Below are 21,046 nucleotides of genomic sequence, written 5' to 3'. Positions count from 1 at the left end.
TTTTTTTTTTTTTTTAAGATTTATTTATTTATTCATGAGAGAGAGAGAGAGAGAAAGAGGCAGAGACACAGGAGGAGGGAGAAGCAGGCTCCATGCTGGGAGTCTGACGTGGGACTCGATCCCGGGACTCCAGGATCGCGCCCTGGGCCAAAGGCAGGCGCTAAACCGCTGAGCCACCCAGGGATCCCCTGAATACCATAGTTTTGTAGTAAATTCTGGAATTGGGGAGAGTAAACCCTCCAACTTTGTTGTCCTTTTGTGAAGATTATTTTGGCTATTCAGGACCCTTTAAAATTTCATGTGAATTTGGGATCAGCTTTTCCTTTTTTTGCAAAAAAAAAAAATTGGAAATTTGATAGGAATAGCATTGAATTTTAGGAGAGTATTGCCATCTTAACAGTATTAAGTCTTCCAACCATGACATGGGTGTCTTTCCATTTGTTTCAGTTGTCTTTAAAAAAAAAAACAAAAAAAAAACCCAATGTTTTGTAGTTTTCGGTATGTAAATCTTTCACGTCCTTGGTTGAATTTGTTCCTAGGTATTTGATTTTTTGGGATGCTGTTGTAAATGGGATTTTTTTTTAAGATTATTTATTCATGAGAGATAGAGGCAGAGACATAGGCAGAGAGAGAAGCAGGCTCCTCGCAGGGAGCCCATTGTGGGACTTGATCTTGTATCCCAGGATCACACCTTGAGCTGAAGGCAGGTGCTCAACCGCTGAGCCACCCAGGCGTCCCTAAATGGAATTCTTTTTAAAATTTTCTTTTCAGATTGTTCATTGGTAGTATATAACAACACAGCTGATTTTCATTCCAATCATGTATCCTGCAACTTTGCTGAATTTATTAATTTGCTATAGTAGTTTCTATGTGTGGATTCCTTAAGATTTTCTCATTTATGCTGGTATGCTTTGTAAACATATTTGTTTTTTTCACATATTTTAAGGGGTAGAAAAGAATGAAGTATTTTTTTTAAGATCTCCTGTTAAATCTATAAGCTACTTTATATAAAAGTAAGAACTGTTTTAAAAATCAACCTTGTTTAAATTTTGTTAGTAGTAACTGAAAATAGATTTCATCAGGCCTTGATAGGATAATCTTTCTAACATAAAGTTGACCAGACTATATGATAAGTAATATTAATTTTAAACTACATAAGTAAGCTCTTATGCATTGCTTTTCTTTGGGCAGAGTACATTTTATTTTTTTTTTTAATATTTTAGTTTTTTATTTGTTCATGAGAGACAGAGAGAGGTAGAGGCAGAGACATAGGCACAGGGAGCAGTGAGCTCCCCGTAAGGAAGTATCCCGGGAAGAGTACATCTTAAAGTACAGTCTAGGGGCACCTGATGGCTCAGAGGTTGAGTGTCTGCTTTGAGCTCATGGCAAGATCCTAGGGTCCTGGGATTGAGTCCCACATTGGGCTCCCCACAGGGAGCCTACTTCTCCCTCTGCCTGTGTCTCTGCCATTCTCTCTGTGTCTGTCATGATTCAATGAATAAAATCTTAAAAAAAAAAAATACAGTCTAATTCTTCATTATTTGTAAACCATTTAAGATTTTGCCACAGGTTTTTAGCCAGTCTTTAAGTAGCTCCCCTAAAAGTAGAGGATAGTTCTTAGCATCTTTAGTGAGGAGGGAAATGGGCAAGGTTCAGTAAGGGAAAGAGATTGGAAATGATAGTAAAAATTAGATTTGGAGGCTATTATATGTTATCTATTAATTGAAAAGTAATTCTTATTCCTTTTTTCTTTTTACTCTAGGATTATCATTGGCAGTGGCGTTCATTCCTTACCAGTGGCTTTACTGCAGTTTATTTCTTAATATATGCAATACACTACTTCTTTTCAAAACTGCAAATCACAGGAACAGCAAGTACAATTCTGTACTTTGGCTATACCATGATAATGGTTTTGATCTTCTTTCTTTTTACAGGTAAGAATTAAAATGATTAGTTTTAGTTAATAAGTTTGTTGGCAAATTATTTATAAATATTTTCCTTTTATAAAATCCATGATGGTTTCTACTACTACGCACTGCTGTATTTAGTCCTCAGTGCAGCTAAGCATTGTTTGATCTGCCCTGCTGTGAGGTGGATGTCAGTAAACCAAAAGTGAGGGAACCAAACCTAATGGAAGAAATCTAGACAGACACCATCATTGTCCTACCATCCCGGGGTACCTGGACCCACACCTGCCCAAAGTTTTCCCCTGTAACCTCTTAATGGTATATAGTCTTTTGCAAGCTCATTTCAGAAGTAGGGTAAAAAGTTTAAATATGAGTAGAAGTTGAGGGGGTGAAGTCAAGATGAGCTTGAGAAAAATGTCATCAAGAGAACACCATCATAGAACACTCCTTATTCTAGAAGTTTTAAACTATAAGTTTATATCTCCACTTGAAAATCCAAGTACCTAAATGGGAAGTATTGGTACTTAGGTTATTTATGTGTGTCTTACCTGTTCACTAGATAAAAGTTTTCTGCATCTTAGAGCCCTTAGAGTAATTACTTGGTAAACATTTATGGAATAATCAAACTTAAAAAAAGAAAATTGTAGGACCTTTCTTTTTCACAAAAAAAATGTGCATCTAAAATTTGTATTTAAATAGTGTTGCATGTTCTTTGAGGAAGTATAGAATCTGAAAAGGAAAAGGGAATTTAAAAAAAATTAGAACTGTTCTATTTTTTAGTCATTTGTTAATATTTAAGAGAATTTGGTAGAGTTTAAAGTTTCCTTATAGGAAACTTTAACTGTATCAGCATAGAATGAGCTTTAAGCTCTTCTGTTGATTCTGTATTTCTAGGTCATTGGTCAGACAGTGGGGTAGGTGTATGTGTGGGAGGTGTTTATCTTGATGCCATGTGATCAATAAGATAGGTCCACAGCTATAAATCTTAATAAATAGTCTGTAAAACAGAGGTAGCCTATGAGACAATGAATTACTGCTTTTATGCATCTGTATCTGTGTGTTCCTAAGGGCATATATAGAATAATTTATTCCTGTTTACACACAAAAAAGTAGTGATCTTAGTGAATGTCTCTTGGTTTTCCAGGCATGTGATATAATAAGAGTTTAACCATCACCTAAATCTTTATTGTTCTGGTTTTTAGTGTCACATTTTATTTATTCAGAGTAAACCTTTGTAATCTAAATTTGGGAGCCACCTCAAATTTAATCATCCAGTTTAACCAATAGCTTTTGGTATATGTCACTTTATGGGAAAGATTCTCTAAAGGGGAGTGGTGAGCCCATTCAGTGTCTTACATGTTTCCAAAGTGGGATACATCTGTATTTTACTTCAGTGCTCCTAACTAACACCATGTCGTTGAAGTCAGTGTTTTACAAAACAAAACAATTATTCTGTCACATGAGAAAAGATGCCACTATCCATGTGTATGTTATATTTATCCCATATTAAGAACAAAGTGAAATAGTAAGAGTATTTTGTTAAGAATAAAACCTTAGGGTTACCAAATACGGTGATAAATGTATTTTCTCATCTTAAAATATTATCTTGAAGTTCTTGCTAAGCATAAGGTTGTTTAAATACATTTATGTTTTCACCATTACTTTTCTAAAATTAGCCCCAGCCTCTACACAGACCTTAATAATGATCTTTTGAATATCCAAAAGATGTATTTTTATTTCCTTTAAAACACACAGTGACTGGGATCCCTGGGTGGCGCAGCGGTTTAGCGCCTGCCTTTGGCCCAGGGCGCGATCCTGGAGACCCGGGGTCGAATCCCATATCGGGCTCCCGGTGCATGGAGCCTGCCTCTCCCTCTGCCTGTGCCTCTGCCTCTCTCTCTGTGTGTGACTATCATAAATAAATAAAAATTAAAAAAAAAAAATCTTAATGGAAAAAAAAAAAAACACACAGTGACTGACAAATTGCAGGGACTCATACGATGTATGAATGAGTACAGTAATATTTATAACATCCCCTAATAATGTCCCACATATAGTCTCTTGACTTAGAAAATCGACTTAGAAAATCTCCTTTAATACTTTTTCTTTGTATTACATTTAAGACAATGACGAAAACTTTGGAACTTTTTTTATTTAAATTCAGTTAAGTAATATATAATGTATTATTGGTTTCAGAAATAGAGTTCAGTGATTCATCAGTCTTGTATAACACCCAGTGCTCATTACATTACATGCCTCCTTAGGGCCCATCACCCAGTTACCCTATCCCCATATCCCCTCTTCCCTCCAGAGACCCTCAGTTTGTTGCCCGTAGTTAAAAGTCTCCTACGGCTTGTCTCCCTCTCTGGTTTCATCTTGTTTTATTTTTTTATTATTTTTTAAAGATTTTATTTATTTATTCATGAGAGACACAGAGAGAGAGAGAGAGAGAGGCAGAGACACAGACAGAGGGAGAAGCAGCCTTCATGCAGGAAACCCGATGTGGGACTCAATCCCAGGACTCTGGGATCATGCCCTGAGCCAAAGGCAGATGCTCAACTGCTGAGCCACCCAGGCGTCCCTAGATCCTCTGTTTTGTTTCTTAAATCCCACATTACGAGTGAAACATATGATAATTGTCCTTCTGTGATTATTTCACTTAGCATAATACCCTCTACTTCCATCCATGTCATTGCAAATGGCAAGATATCCCTTTTTTGACAGCTTAGTAATATTCCATTGTGCATATATGCCACTTCTTTATCCATTCATCTGTCGATGGATATAAAGCTTACACAAAGATATGTGCATCCCCTTCTGTGTTCATCAGCACTTACATTTATTTTCTCGGGGTAATTCTGGAATTTTTTCAGTTTTTAAAAATATATTAGGCAGTTAACAATTTAGTAAATAATCTTTTGCAAAACAATGTCTCTGAATTTGTTTAGTAAATCTAAGCATGGTAAGGTTTAAAAGAGCACCATACTTGAAGTCAGAAAAAGTGAATTTGCATTCTAATTCAGCTATGTGGCCATTAGACAGTTTCTTAACTGAGTCTCATTTTTGTCACCTGTCTAGCATTCAAATTTTCTGGAACCTAGACTGATGGAGGAGATACTTGAAAACCAAAGCATTTATTTTTCATGAATCATCTCATTTACTTTACATAGGACAGATAAAATTATCTCTGTTTTAATAATAAATGGGTTTGGAGATTTCATTTGACTAGTCTGAAGAATAATTCAGTCATGACAGAACTGCTCTGTCCTCCAACACCACACCACCTCTCATATTCAGTGGGGATGCACTTTGTTGTGATCCTAATTAGATCATTTTTAACACTGTAAAAACTTTGAGTTTAGTTTTATTGTATTTCTTTAGAAATTGATAATTCCCAATAACTATACTTAGGAAATAGCCCCCATTTAAGTCTATGAATCTGATATTCTGTTTAAGGTATTTATATCATACCTTGAATTAATTTTAATAGTGGTTTTCCATTTTGTGATATATTATTATTAAATAGGAAAAGGAAATTGATATCCTATTTATCTTTTCATTTTAGTTTTTTTGCAAGTAATAAAGAAAAGAATATTCTTAGGTAATCTTAGAGTATAAAAAGTTCTATCAAATCTGTAAAAAATTTGATTTAAGGTAGTTGTGTAATTTTCAAAAAACTTATAGATCTATGGTATATTCCTGGTAAGTAATAGTTTATAGTTTTGTGGCTATTACTAAAGGAACCAATCATTTTAAATCTGTGTTTTTGTGTAAATTATGAAATTTCCTTTGGAAAAGTATTTATTTATTTTTTTATTTTTTTATAGGAACAATTGGCTTCTTTGCATGCTTTTGGTTTGTTACCAAAATATACAGTGTGGTGAAGGTTGACTGAAGAAGCCAGTGTGTCCAGTTAAAACAGAAATAAATTAAATTCTTCATCAACAAAGAGCTGTTTTTGTGACTACCTTGAGTTTTATCAGACTTATTGGCCTAAGTAATCCTTGAGAAGCAACATAATTCTAAGTACACCTCTTCCCATACACCTGTCTCCACAAAATGTGTTTTCAACACTAAAACATTTGTATCGTGATTTGATTAAGTATATATTCAGTTCTCGTTGAAGAGCAAATTTAAATATTATGTGCATTTGTAAATACAATAGCTATAAAAGTTTCAATACTGCTAATGGCAGAATAGAGGAGGCCATATGAAACAGTGCTGATGAAATGCAGGACAGTTCATTGTAAATAGGATTTTCTAGGCTCGGTAGGTGGAAAGAATTATTTTTCTTTGAAGGAAATAACTTTTTATCATGGTAATTTTGAAGGATGATTCATATGATGTGTTTATTAGGGGGCTGTGGCTTTTAAGAAAATCTTGTATTGGTTGTAACTGTTCATATCTTCTTCTCTGTGTTGACTTCATTATTCCCATGGTACTGGCCTTTTAAACTATGTGCCTCTGAGTCTTTCAATTTATAAATTTGTTATCTTAATAAATATTGTAAAAACGTCTTCATTGCATCATTACCTAATGTATATTCAAGGAAAATCTATAAAAGAAATCTATGTACCAATGGTATTTTAAAATGGTTTATACTGTTTTATGAGATTTTACTGAGTTTTGTTAATGTAACACTTTCTTGGTTATCTAAATGAAATTCCAGTCTCTTGGGCTTTGTGACAAATCTGAGAGATTTTCACTATTAGTAATTATAGTCATGTACATCTAGCCAGATAAATAATGTATGTCTAGTAGTTAATATGGGCCTCACTACATTGTCATTAAGGATTTTATATTTTTGACCTGTTTTTCAAAATACGGTATTTAAAATTTTTTTTTAATAAAAGTCCCAATCATTTTATTTTTTTACTTTTTTTGGTTTTAGAGCATGAGCTGTGGTGGGGGAGGGGCAGAAGGAGAGGGGGAGAGAGAGAATCTTAAGCAGGCTTCAGATTCAGCCTGCAGGCCCAAAGCAGAGCCTGCAGGCTCAGTCTCATAACTCTGAGATCATGATATAGGCTGAAATCAAGAATTGGATGCCCAACTGACAGAGTCATCCAGGCGCCCCATTTTTTATTTTTTTAAGTCAGTATTTGTTTATATACTAGCAATGACTAGCAGATCTAGTCTTTATATTGTCTTCATTTGGAGTTCAGTTTTATTTCTTAAGAGTTAGGAAATAACTGTTTCTAGGGTGCCTAGATTGCTGAGTTAAGCATCTACCTTCAGCTCAGATCATGGTCCCAGAGTCCTGGGATCAAGCCCCACGTTGGGCTCCCTGCTCAGCAGGGAGTCTGCTTCTCCCTCCCTCCCACTCACGCTCGCTCTCTCAAAATCTTTAAAGGAAAAAGAACTATTTCACATTCATCTGACTAATTGAAATCCATTTATGTGGAAATAGAAATTTGAGATGATTACAGAAACATTAGTTTGCTTATATCTATAAGGATATTCATCTTGTATTTTAGGGGCTCGATGCTTGCTGCTTATGAGAGAACAAATCAGATAGTAACATTGCTGGGCTCTTACTCAGTTTTATGTTGATACTCTTTTTTTTTTTTAAAGATTTATTTATTTATGATAGACATAGAGAGAGAGGCAGAGACACAGGAGGAGGGAGAAGCAGGCTCCATGCCAGGAGCCCGACGCGGGACCCAATTCCAGGACTCCAGGATCGCGCCCTGGGCCAAAGGCAGGCGCCACCCAGGGATCCCCCGATACTCTTTTTTAAAAAAACGAACCTGTTGGTTTTGAAGGAGCTCTAGTTATTTTTAACTTCTCACATAGCGATTTTAGAGAAGTTCCTTTTAAATTTATTTTCTGGGGCAGCCCCAGTGGCTCAGCAGTTTAGCGCCACCTTCGGTCCAGGGTGTGATCCTGGAGACCTGGGATCAAGTCCCACGTCGGGCTCCCTGCATGGAGCCTGCTTCTCCCTCTGCCTGTGTCTCTGCCTCTCTCTCTGTGTGTGTCTCTCATGAATAAATCAATAAAATATTTTTTAAAAATAAAAAATAAAAATAAATTTATTTTCTGCATCTCTTAAAGTATAGTTTTTATGTATAATACTGTTAAAGTACGGTTGAGATAAGCTAGTTGACTAAACAAAAGATTTTATTAAAAAAAAAACTGGATTCAGAACGAGGCTAGTTTTGCTGATCAAAGTTAAGCTTAAATTTTATTGTTCCTTCCATGAACAATTAGCTTAGTGACTCAAACAGTCAACTTACTGTTTTGATATAATTTTTTTAATATAAAACTTTAATTTTTCTCTATACTTCACAGTAAGCACATTTTACACAAATAATGATGAGGCAATTGGAAAAATAAAATATCAAAGGAAAAGACTTAGTAGGGAGGAGTGATGAGGAAGGAGACAGCAAAGAGGAAAGCAAGCAAGACAAGTGGTGAGGAGGGCCTTGGAGAACACACCTCTTTGTGGCTTTGACGTCAGCTCCATGGTTCTAGCTCACTTGCCTCGGTTGCCATGGACACAGGGCAGTCACATGATTGGAGTCAGTTTGCTTTTTCTCCTCCCTTCAGAATTTACCTTTATGTGTTTTTCTCAATGCCCCAACTCTTGGCTAATTTGATAATCTGAAGCAATGACAGTATTTAAAGTAGTCTTAGTAACGCTATTTAACATTTGAAGTTTGGGTTTTATGGCGTATGAACAGTGCTTCAAGTGAGAGGAGTGCTTCTAAAGGGTGCCTTGTTTAGGTCACGGAGCACTTAGGGGAAGTGGCTGAGGGTAGACCTTTCTGCATTCATCATACCATACAAGGTACAAAGCTGGTGCATTGTGCAGCCTTGGAAGTTGCTGTATTGTCAGATGGGCATCTGGTGCCTTTGTCCTATGTGATGGGTGACTTGAAAATTAACCAGTACTTAAATCAATGCTATCAGGCCCTCATATTTTTACATATACCAGCTAAGATTAAGTAATGCCACGAGTCACAAAAGACTTTTAAAATTTAAAGCATTACAGGTCCTAAAGATTTTTTTTAAATGATTGATTATAGAAGGCTTTATAAAGGCCTGCTTTGAGTTTTTAATGAACAGGATAATGGCCTCTTAACAGAATGTATTCCTTACCTTCTGCCTATGGATAGCAGGACATTTGAGTGTTTCATTAATATGTAAATTTATGTCATTAAAATTAAAATATTTTTCCATTTTTGTATTTTTCTCCTGTAGCCTGGATAGTGGCCATAACATCTCTGCCTGCAATGAAATCTATATGTAGAACATTTTTTGTTTGCTTTCTCAGAAATTTTTACTTTGTCAAACTTGTTTCCTTCTACTAATTTGTTCTCTCCTTAACTGAAATTTGAAGTCTAAACACTAAAAATCATTGTTACTGCACATTTCTCTAGGTTTTGAAATATGTTGTATTTTTTTGGCCTGTCCATTTAAACTTTCTATCTTCGTTCTCATATTTGATTATCTTCTGTTCTCTTTCATTCTTTGGCCCACTGATATAGTTGATAGTTTCAACAGTAATGAATTATTTTATAAAGAAGAAAACATTGGCTTCTAAAAGTCCTATTTATTATTTCCTTTGGATAATTTTAGCAAAAAGCAGTCTAGGCCACATGAATGGTCTTGACTTTGATATATAAATAGTACTATAATAGGCCATAGGTCATTAATTTCTCTGAAAAGAATTAAAAATATAACATTTAACTCAAAAATGATTGAAGGATTAGTGTTTACTTTTAAAAGCTGGTTCTCACTGAATCTTTATAATCAAGGAATGTATATATAGAATTCAAATCTGATTTTCTTCCTCAATATAAGCCAAATGTTTTTATTAACATTATTATCAAAGAAAATAATAGGCCAGTGAGTCGAAGTGAATCAGGCTCTCTTCTCTGGCTAATGCTACAGCTAGACAAGTTGCGTTGCAGCCTGCTGACTGGCACTGTTTCAGGTACAGGAGCAAACTAAGGTGGTAGGGCTAGGGTTGACCACAGGAGAGTTGCTGCCTGCAACTCAGTTGTGTCCTGCTTTGGCAGTGCTAGGATGGAAGGAGCTGTGGACTCAGAAGAACCCATCCTGTGAGACGCTGCTGAACCACGGCCCTACCACAGAGTATCCTCAGTGGCCACCATCACCAGGAGTCAAAGACACCTTACATATTCTTACTCCTCTGCTCTGGATTATTTGACCTTGAAGAACTTTGCCAACCCCTTGAGGAAAAGGGGTCATGATAAGAAACCTCTAAAGCTGCAGAACTGAGGTTATAGGACCTTCCTTTAGGACATCAGGAAACCAGATGGTAATGGGAGCACCGAAGTGTGGTGGCATTTGCTTTTCATGCAGGGAAATTGTGAACCAGTCATTACTGGAATTGCACAAACCAGCTGACATCAAAAACGACCCCTTTCCCTGCCCACATTCATATGATTTCCTTGAGACCCATTGCATGACTAATCAGCAAATTGGGCAATCAACCTGTGCAGGATGGGGGCCCAGGAATCTGGTATCTGACAAACACACCCTGGGAGGCAGTGAGGACTAGGACCAAGATTCAGGCTGGCTTCCCTAAAGCCACCAGGATGCTTTGGACCTTCACCAACACAGTGATGCATCTTTGGGTTACCTTTAACCATTCTGGAGGCTGTACACCCACCTTTGTAAACCTGCCATGTATGTATGCGTTAGCTGTGTGTGTGTGAGAGAGAGATTTGAGTGGAAGTGATCTAAAGAGCCCCAGGCTTTATATTTTTTTAATGATTTATTTATTTATTTATTTATGATACACACAGAGAGAAAGAGAGAGAGAGAGGCAGAAACACAGGAGGAGGGAGAAGCAGGCTCTATGCCGGGAGCCTGACGTGGGACTCAATCCCCGGACTCCAGGATTGCACCCTGGGCCAAAGGCAGGCGCCAAACCACTGGGACACCCAGGGATCCCCCCGCCCTTTTTTTTTTTAAGATTTATTTATTTATTTATGATAGACACAGAGAGAAAGAGAGAGAAGCCCCAGGCTTTAGAATCCTGCTCTACCACTACTGATCAGACCCCACCCAGTATAAAGGTTTTGACCTAAGTAATTCTTCCCATCCTCTGAACTCCTAATAATTTGTTACATGGTGATGTTTGACTGCTCTCTTATTCTTGTCTTAAATATTACTTAGATTATTGTTTAACTTTGCAGCCTTATCCTCCCAGATAGAACACAGACTTCTTTCTGAAGGGCAGGAACCACCGCTTACATCATCTTTGGTTCATGCCCGGGGCATAACAGTCCTTGGCACATAGTAGGTGTGTGTTTATTGAGTGAAACTAAGAATTTAGGTTAAGTGATACAGATTTTGAATATTTAAATCATTTGATATGACGTAAAGACACCATTTCAGTATTTTGTTTAGCTCTCAGGTTCTAGAATGTGCTGTTTTGATTCCATAAAATTATGCATTTTAATGTGTATCCCGCAACATTGCCTTGTACACTTGTCCCATGATCACTGACAGTTGTTAAAACAAATCAGCACTGGCAGAACTTGGCCAGCTCCTCTCCACACTTAGTTTGAACTGTTACCCATGGAACTAGCTCAAACATAAAGCTACAAAGAGGCTAATTGAAATCAGAATGCTGGGTCATTTCTCATTCAAACAAAACAGATGGCCCTCCTAGCCACACTTCTGTCAAACTTTGAGGGGGGGAATGATTAAATGCATTTTTAACATCCACAGGTGCTTACTAGGCTCCTCAAAGGAATTACACACAGCTATTGAGATGCAGGGGGCAAAGGAGAGAGGGCTTTTTTTTTTTTTTTTTATAATAGCAGAGCTTGTTTCGCTTTACCTTGAAGGTTTAGGAAAAAGCACTGTAACAGGATATATAGTGTTCAGTTTCAGCTTAGATTCTGAACATTTATTATAATTTTCACTATTTTAATTCAATTTTTCCTTGGGGATGGGTAATCCATGTGCATGGTACACAATTCAAACCATAGTAAAGAATATGGAGAAAATCTGCCTTCGTCCTAAACGTCACTGAGTTCTCCACCCAGGAGACCATCACTGTTAACACTCTCCTTCCTGAGCACCATATCTTTCCAGAAACCAAAACTTCATTTTTAATTTACCTACTTGAAGCCTCCTATTTGGATCCTTATTTAGATGACAATATTAATAACATTTGGTTTCAGAATTGGCATGAGGATTTTGCGAAAGCAGCTGTGGAGATCGTTTTACTGTGCAGACTGTATTCAGCATGTAGTACAAAGCATCGCTGTTATTTTTTTTTTTTTTAATTTATTTGTGATAGTCACAGAGAGAGAGAGAGAGAGAGAGAATGAGGCAGAGGGAGAAGCAGGCTCCATGCACCGAGAGCCCGACGTGGGATTCGATCCCGGGTCTCCAGGATCGCGCCCTGGGCCAAAGGCAGGCGCCAAACCGCTGCGCCACCCAGGGATCCCCATCGCTGTTATTAAATGACACCTCAGGAATATCTAATAAATATGTAAAGTGATATATGCTACCTCTTAGGAACTGTTTGGTGAAACAGATTTGAAGAAAAACTTCTATTGCTTCCTAACTCAACTACCCACCATCATTATCTAATGACCAAAACTAACGAAAGCATCACTAGATCCCAACTAATGGATGCATCGTTTAATTCCGTGCATTGCTACACAGAAATGCGGCCCCTTACTACGGACCTTTGAAAACAACCTGATACCAGCACTTGACTGTCAGTCTTGATGTTTGCTCTTGTTTGCCTCAGAAGCCCAGTACCCTGACATTGCTCCACTGAGGTGGCTGCTTCCTTGGCTCACCCATGCTTTGTGCTGTGGCTGTGGCTAACTTCCGGTCTCTTCCCTTCAAACCCACAGGGCTGGTTTGAAAAGAACGCCCCCTTTCCTCTCCCTCACCTGATCTGGGGGCTTTGGCTGGAAGCCCAGGTATGTGAGTGCCTCAGAGCATGCTCCCAACTGGGGTTCCAGGTTCCAGCAATTCTCCAACATCCTACTACACCCTGGCTACCCAGAATAGTCCCAACAGAGTGGACCACTCCCCACCAAACTAACCCTAAGGTGGTTGGTGAAAGCCTCCCCAAGTATCTATGTATTGCTCTTTTCCACTGGAAGATGAGGCCTATTTTCAAAGCTGTGAAAAATCTGTAATATCTACTTTTATCCTTTCTAACTTACATTTACATTTAAATATTGAGTTTCTAGATTGCTATAGTTATGTATGGATAACTATATGTGAAATTCTGTCAGCAAGTGGGCAAAAAGCTAAAAAGGAGATAGGTCATTTTATATTAAGTAACAATTACCTCTGATTCTCCCAATGTCTTGTCACATAAGCAATGGTTTGGCATTTGGAATATTTATCCTAATTTTGCCAAATTCTCTATAATATGTAAGTATTCTGTACACACACACCTGAAAAACCAACATATTACTTTCTTTTTTTAAAAAATTAAGTTTTTTTAAAAAGATTTATTTATTTGTTCATGAGAGACACAGAGAGAGAGAGGCAGAGACATAGGCAGAGGGAGAAGCAGGCTCCCTGCAGGGAGCCCAATGTAGGACTCGATCCTGGATCCCAGGATCACGCCCTGAGCCAAAGGCAGATGCTCAATCACTGAGCTACCCAGGCATCCCAAAATTTTTAAGTTTTAATTCTAGTGTAGTTAACATGCCATTAGTTTCCGGTGTATATTATAGTGAGTCAGCAATTCCATGCATTACTTGGTGCTCATCAGAAGTGTACTTTTAGTCCCCTTCACCTGTTTCACCCATCCCTTACCCATCTCCCCTCTGGTAACCACCAGTTTGTCCTCCATAGTCAAAAGTCTGGTTTTTGGTGGCACCTGGCTGGCTTAGTTGGAAGAGCATGTGACTCCTGATCTTGGGGTTGTGAGTTTGAGCCCCACGTTGGGTGTAGAGATTACTTAAAATCTTTTAAAAAGAGTCTGTTTTTTGGTTTATCTTCTTTCTTGGTTCATTTGTTTTGTTTCTTAAACTCCACATCTGAGTGGGATCATGTATTGTCTTTGACTTATTTCCCTTAGCATTATACCCTCTAGATCCATCCATGTTGTTGCAAATGGCAAAATTTCATTCTTGTTTATGTCTGAGTAACACTCCATTGTTTATCTATATCACATCTTGTTTATTCATCAATTGATGGACACATGGGTTGCTTCCATTTTTGGCTATTGTAAATAATGCTGCAATAGGCCTAGGGGTGAATATATCATTTTGAATTTGTGTTTTCGTATCCCTTGAGTAAATATCCAATAGTGGAATTACTGGATTATATGTCTATTTTTAATTTTTTGAGGAATCTCCATATTGTTTTTCACAGTGGCTGTACCAGTTTGCATTCCCACCAATGGTGAACAAGTCTTCCTTTTTGTCTGTACACCCACCAACACTTGTTGTTTCTTGCGTTTTTGATTTTTGCCATTCTGATAGGTGTGAAGTGAGATCTCATTTTGGTTTTTATTTGCCTTTCCCTTATGATGAGTGATGTTGAGCATTTTTTCATGTGTCTCTTGGCCATCTGTATGTCTTCTTAGGAGAAATATCTGTTCATGTCTTCTGCCCATTTTAAATTAGATTATTTGTGGGGTTTTGATGTTAAGTTGCCTAAGTTCTTTATATATTTTGGATACTAACCCCTTATCAAGTATTGTCATTTGTAAATATCTTCTTCCATTCGGTAGGTTGTGTTGATTGTTTCCTTTGCTGTGCAGAAGCTTTTCATTTTGATGTAGTCCCAATGGTTTATTTTTGCTTTTGTTTTCCTTGCCTTAGGTTACATATCTGGAAAAACATTGCTATTGCTGATGTCAGAGAAATTACTGCCTGTGCTCTTTTCTAGGATTTTTATGGTTTCAGGTATCACATTTAGGTCTTTAAAGCATTTTGAATTTATATTTGGGTATGGTGTGAAAAAGTGATCCAGTTTCATTCTTTAGCATGTAGCTGTCCAGTTTTCCCAGCACCATTTTTTAAAGAGACTGTCTTTACTTCATTGGATATTCTTTCCTCCTTTGTTGTAGATTAACTGACCATATAAATATGAATTTATTTCTGGGCTCTCTATTCTGTTCCATTGATCTATATGTCTGTTTTTGTGACAGTACCATACCATTTTGATTACTACAGCTTTGTAGTATATCTTAAAATCTGGAATTGTGATACCTCCAATTTTGTTTTTCTTTTTCAAGATTGCTTTGGTTACTTGGGTTTTTTGTGGTTCTGTACAAATTTTAGAATTATTTATTCTAATTTGTTCTTTATATTCTTAAAATCATAACATGGCCTCTATGGAAAAGAGAGAAATTGTTAGAGGATAGCATAAAGGAACTAATGTGGTTCATTTTGAGGGTTAGAGTCATTGCTTGGGTTGTAGGAGGTAAGCCCAGGTCCCCACCAGTCAAGACAAGGGACTGTAGTAAAAACTAGTTGGAGGTTGACCAAGCAATGTCCATTGACTGGGACCTGCTAGTTAAAGAGCCCATATTTACTGGTCTTCTGTTGAGCAGAAAACACGAATCAAATATAGCAGTTGGATGGTAACTGGCATTGAGATAGAATGTGGAGAGTTTAAGGGAGAATAATGATCCTGAGTCCCTTGGTACCATGCCAATTATTCTCTAAATAAAGCAAGTGGCCTCTTGGCTGAATTGAAGTTCAAGATGTTGCCTTTGGTTTGTGATTTTGTTCCCATGTCTGCGCTGGGCAGGGCCAGAGCCAAAGCTGCAGTAACCTGTGAACACCCCATAAGCACTAAAGGAACAAGATCCAATGGGTGGGATGCCAAGAGATGTCATGGAGGAAAGTTCCAGAACTCTCAGTCTGTAGGCAAACAGCAGTCCTCAAGAAGATGAACTGTTGCATGAACTCCCTCCTGCTTTCAAATGGAACTTGATGAGTTCCTCAGTCAAAGGGAAGTTTTAGAAGTTGCTCAGGGTCTGGGTACAAGGAAGGCCTGAGCCTGACCAAGCCACCTGGTGGAGTGTAGCTGAAACAACACCCCAAATAGACTTCCCCCACGTGTGGAAGCCACATGTCAGTGTCCTGCATGGCCCATGTGGAAGATATGGTGCTGACAAGTGGTTTGCCACTGGGAGATAGGGAATCTATCTTGTAATTTCTTATGTTTTCTGCCAGGCTCTGCAGGATGTGCTGGCTGGGCTTTGGTGACCAGTTACTTTCCTGAGGAAGAATAGTCTAAGTGACTGTGTCTAATGTGCACAGAAATATAGGGCTTCTAGGGAATAATTAAAACTTCCTCCCTTTCTTCCTTCCCTGTCCTCCCTTCCCACACCACACCCAGCAGAAGTACCCAGAATTCCTCAACTGTTAAAGAATCAAAGCACATTTCTCTATTGGGAACCAGGACACAGCTGCTGCTTGCCTTCTTCTTCCTCCTCTTCCTTCTCCTCCTCCTCCTCCTCCTCTTCTTCTTTTTCTTCTTCTTCTTCATACTTCTTATTTTTCAAGAAGAATCATATTCTGAAAAGTAAAACTCATGACTCTTCTATAAACACATGCTTACATGTGAAAGATTTTATTTAACTCATTAATTGAGTTAATTAAGATGTTAAAACCAGATCAAATAAGATGTAGACTTATAGAGAAGATGTAGACTTATAGAGATGCAGATTCTCTACCGGACAAGTTAATTTTGCACCACTATGAACAAGACTCTGGCATCACTAGAGACGGGAAACATTTGCATAGCTGTCAGTTTTCTACAAGTTTACTAACACCTCTACAGAGTTGTAAACTAGTCCAATCAAAGACAATCAAAGGTACACACACACTTATAGTATCCAGTACTCCTGGCCAGTCTGGGGGACAACACCCCAGCATTTCCCTGAAAGAATACTAATAGTCTTTTTTGCCGATTTCCAAATCTTTGACAGTTTTTCTGGTATACATATTTTGCAGTATATAAGTGTGTTCATGGGGCTCTTCTGAGTTCTCATCCAACTTTGTGTGGGTCAGGCATGAGTAAGAAGGAATCTGTCACTAAATCTCTGACGGTACCTGAACTGAACCCTCTGTGGGTTTGCTCTAACTTGTCTTTCCTGAGCTGAGCTGAAATCACCCTATTAGCTGACCCTGTGCAAGGCCACTTGAGTTCTACTGCATCCATATCTACATCCCCAGGGTCCATTATTATTTGATGTCCAAGGGAAACACAGACTCTGCCAACAATCCAGCATTTTCTGCCTCAGCATTTGCCATCTTGTCTTATTTAGACTACCTGTGGCCAAACCCTCAACATGATTCCAGCTTGATCACCCTTAAACTGTGTATCCATTTCTTTGGTGCCAAGATGAGAAAACCAGTATCAGCTCCTGTAGTATAACCTTCTTTACTCATTCTATGGTACAGGCAGGTGACAGCTCACAATGGAGAAGAAAAGGAATTTAGCAAAATTAATATTTTTGCTAGTATTCAAAATATTTATTAAGCTGAGTGCTTATTATATGTTAGGCTTTATGGTAAGAGATAAGATATTCAGGGGCATTAAGCATCTGCCTTTGGCTCAGGTCATGATCCCAGGGTCCTGGGACCAAACCCCATGTTGGGGGAGTCCCTGCTCATCGGGGAATCTGCTTCTGCTCACTCTCACTCTCTCAAATAAATAAATAAAATCTTCAAAAAATTATAAATAAATAAATAGCAACCTTCTCAATTTAATGGGGTAACGGACAGAAAAGCACATAATTAGCCATGACCATGCATGGTATTCTAATGTTCCAATCTTTTATTTATTTATTTATTTTTGTTCTTTTTTTTTGTTTTGTTCCAATCTTTTAAAAGCTTGTTGCTTTGCCCCGATTCCCCATTGCTATAAGCTCTATCTGAGCATATTTATGCGTTACCCCAAGCATATTTTGTTGTACACAGGGAATGGCTTGTTGGGACAAGCCATGCCATCTAGGCTAGGTCTTCCCAGTCTCAACTTAGATATTTTTACTCATACATATGTCAGCTAATATGTTTTTGGGAAAATCTGAGTTTGATTACGAAGAAGAAAAGAGTAGAGGGACCTGGGTAGACGTTATGGGTTAATTGCATCTTCTCCAAAAAAAAAAAAAAGTCAAAGCCCTAACCCCCAATACGTCAGAATGTGACTTTATTTGGAATACGGTTGTTGCAGATAATGAGTTAAGTTGAAGTCATACTGGAGCAGGGCGGGTCCTGATTCAATATGACTAGTGTCCTCGTCAGAAGAGAAGAGAGAGACACACAAGGGGGAAGCTGTGTGACGAGGAGCAGAGGCTGGAGTGATGTGGCTGCAAGCCAAGGAGCACCGTGGATGGCCAGGAAGCCAAGAGAAGCAGGGAAAGAAGGAAGGGTCCTCCCCTACAGGTCTCAAAGGGATGGGGGTTGAGGGTGGGGGCCTGGCCCTGCTCACACCTCCCTCTCCGATTTTAGCTTCCAGAACTGCAAGAGAACAAATTTCTGCTGTTTTATGCCACCTGGTTTGTGGGATTTTTTTTCTGGTGGACCTAGGAAACTCATACAGTAGACAATCAGTAATGTCCCATATTCAGTACGGAAATGTGCTCTAAAGTGTGGACAGAATTGAAATGAAAATATCCCTCTGAGGGAGCTCTGGAGCCATCACTTCCTTAGGCCTAATTTGACTTTAACCTAGATTATGGACACATAATAGCTGTTTTCAGGAGGTGACTCTCTTAACCACCCTTGAAAGTGATTCTGATTATTTTGAGTTTCTGTTCTATTGAAATGTGGATTCAGACCACAGATGCCTTTATCTCACCGAATGCCTTTGACCTGAGGGCTTTGGCTGAAAGTGTGGGATTCCAAGGGAGATAGATGCCAACTAACCCATTAACCTGCTCTGACTGCTCAGACTGTCCCAGTCAGGGCTGGGTGCTGGGGCAGTGTGATGACAGCTTTATGACTTTTTTTTTTTTTAAGATTTTATTTATTTATTTATTCATGAGAGGCAGAGAGAGAGAGAGAGAGGCAGAGACACAGGCTGAGGGAGAAGCAGGCTCCATGCAGGGAGCCCGATGTGGGACTTGATCCCGGGACTCCAGGATCACACCCTGGGCCGAAGGCAGGCGCTAAACCGCTGAGCCACCCAGGGATCCCCGTGATGACAGCTTTAATGAAGAAGACCCATCCATGCCACCCACCACTGTTGACAATGGGATACTCCAGGGGACAGGAATAGGTTTTGCTTTTTTTTTTTTTAGGCATTTTTTTCACAAGACAGGAAACAGCAAAATCTGCTATTCTCTGGAAATTGCTATCTGGATGGACAACATAGAAATTTTTTTCAATCTGTCCATTACTTCATGCCAAGCCTTTGAGGTTTGATTGTCTTAGCCACTCATTCCCTGTAACTCTTGGCTCTCAGTGTGGTTCCCAGACCAGCAACATCAGCCTCACCTGAGAACTTGTTAGAAATGCAGATTCTTAAGGCCTCAGTCTATTTTTTTTTAAGATTTTATTTATTCATGAGAGAGAGAGAGAGAGAGAGACTGGCAGAGAGACACAGGCAGAGGGAGAAGCAGGCTCCATGCAGGGAGCCCGACGTGGGACTTGATCCCGGGTTTCCAGGATCAGGCCTTGGGCTGAAGTCAGCGCTAAACCGCTGAGCCACCCGGGCTGCCCAAGGCCCCAGTCTATTGAGGTGATTCTGATGCCCACTAATGTTTGAAAACCAAAACCTGAATCTATTGCCATCTGTGGCAATGCATTGTCTTAAGGCACTGGCTAGCCTTCTCAGATGCTTCTTTATCATGTCCTATCCTGGCATTCCTCCTTTATTCCCCTGCTTGTATGTGAGCATGTATGTACACATGCACACACACGTGCATTCATGCAGCTGACAGCAGACATCCAAGAAAGAGTATGCTATCCAAGAAAGGGCAGTTTGGTAGGTGGATCTACATGAGTCTGAAGGTTTGATGGGATGTTAGTTAAACTCCTTGAGGTTATAGGGAGCAAAGATCCTTTTGGACTTTTTCAGGTGGCAGCATTTATTGTAAAGAAACAAAGAGAATGAGCATCTCTTACTACAAAAATCAGGAAAAAACCGTATAGGGATGCCTAGGGGACTAAGTTGGTTAAGTGTCTGCCTTGGGCTCAGGTCATGACCTCTGGGTCCTGAGATGGAATCTGACACTGGGCTCTCTGCTCTGTGGGGGGTCTGCTTCTCCCTCTCACTCTGCCTCTGTGTTCTCCCTCTCTCTCTCAAATAAATCTTTTATTTTATTTTATGTATTTGGGAGAGAGAGAGAGAAAGCATGCAAGCACAAGTCGGGAAGAGGAACAGAGGAAGAGGAAGAGAGAGAAGCAGGCTCCCCACTGAAAAAGGAGCCCAACTTGGGCTCGATCCCGGGACCCTGGGATCATGACCAGAGCCAAGGGCAGACACTTAGCAACTGAGCCACCCAGGTGCCCCAAATAAAATCTATTTTTAAAAATGGAATAAATTGTATAAAGGTATTTCTGAGAGAGAGGGAGGGAGAGAAGCGAAAAGAAGTAAGACAGAGGGCAGCCCTGGTGGCTCAGCGGGTTTAGCGCTGCCTCCAGCCCGGGGCATGATCCCAGAGACCCGGGATCAAGTCCCACATCAGGTTCCCTGCATGAAGCCTGCTTCTCCCTCTGCCTGTGTCTCTGCCTCTCTCTCTCTCTCTCTCTGTCTCTATGAATAAATAAATAAAATGTTTAAAAAAAAAAAAGTAAGACAGGAAATCATCTCAATGTCTAGGCTCCGTAGAATCTTGGAATGCTCTTCATGACAAGTAGTGACTCCCAGTCACTCCAGCAGTCCAACATTGAGTGTCCTTTGCTACTGGCTCTAGGAACTCCACTCATATATGATAGAGCTTCCTACATCTCTGTCTCTTCTGTGATTATTTCTGCTTCTCCTTGATGCCACTGCCTACCCTTAGGTGTGATTGCCGTGAGAGATCTGCATATTGGCTTTTTTGTTGCTTTCTTTCAGTCTGGCTGTCAATGTGGAGTTCCTCTGTCTCACATTCCCAGAGCCCACAAAGACATCTGATTGGGTCTCCAGTGTCACTGTGTCAGCATAGAGCTTTCCCATTTAGGTGGAGAATTGCTATGGCCTGTCTAGAGGTGGCAGCTCTTGCTTGAGCACCA

The 21,046-nt window shown here is 39.2% G+C and overlaps 1 protein-coding gene across 1 annotated transcript in view; it reads left to right on the top strand.

Annotated features, from left to right (window-relative positions):
• The window catches only part of TM9SF2 (transmembrane 9 superfamily member 2), a 63,208-nt gene extending 56,784 nt beyond the window's left edge, over positions 1 to 6,424 (top strand). The window contains exons 16-17 of the mRNA XM_077855090.1: positions 1,763 to 1,934; positions 5,735 to 6,424. Coding sequence (XP_077711216.1) covers positions 1,763 to 1,934; positions 5,735 to 5,802 — 240 coding nt within the window. The 3' untranslated portion in view covers positions 5,803 to 6,424. The remainder of the gene's footprint in view (positions 1 to 1,762; positions 1,935 to 5,734) is intronic.
• The last annotated feature ends 14,622 nt before the right edge of the window (positions 6,425 to 21,046 follow it).

The sequence above is a fragment of the Canis aureus genome, chromosome 17, assembly GCF_053574225.1.
Source record: "Canis aureus isolate CA01 chromosome 17, VMU_Caureus_v.1.0, whole genome shotgun sequence".
NCBI classification, from domain to species: Eukaryota; Metazoa; Chordata; class Mammalia; order Carnivora; family Canidae; genus Canis; species Canis aureus.
Note: the sequence above shows the minus strand (reverse complement) of the source record. Positions and strands in the feature narration are given on the sequence as shown.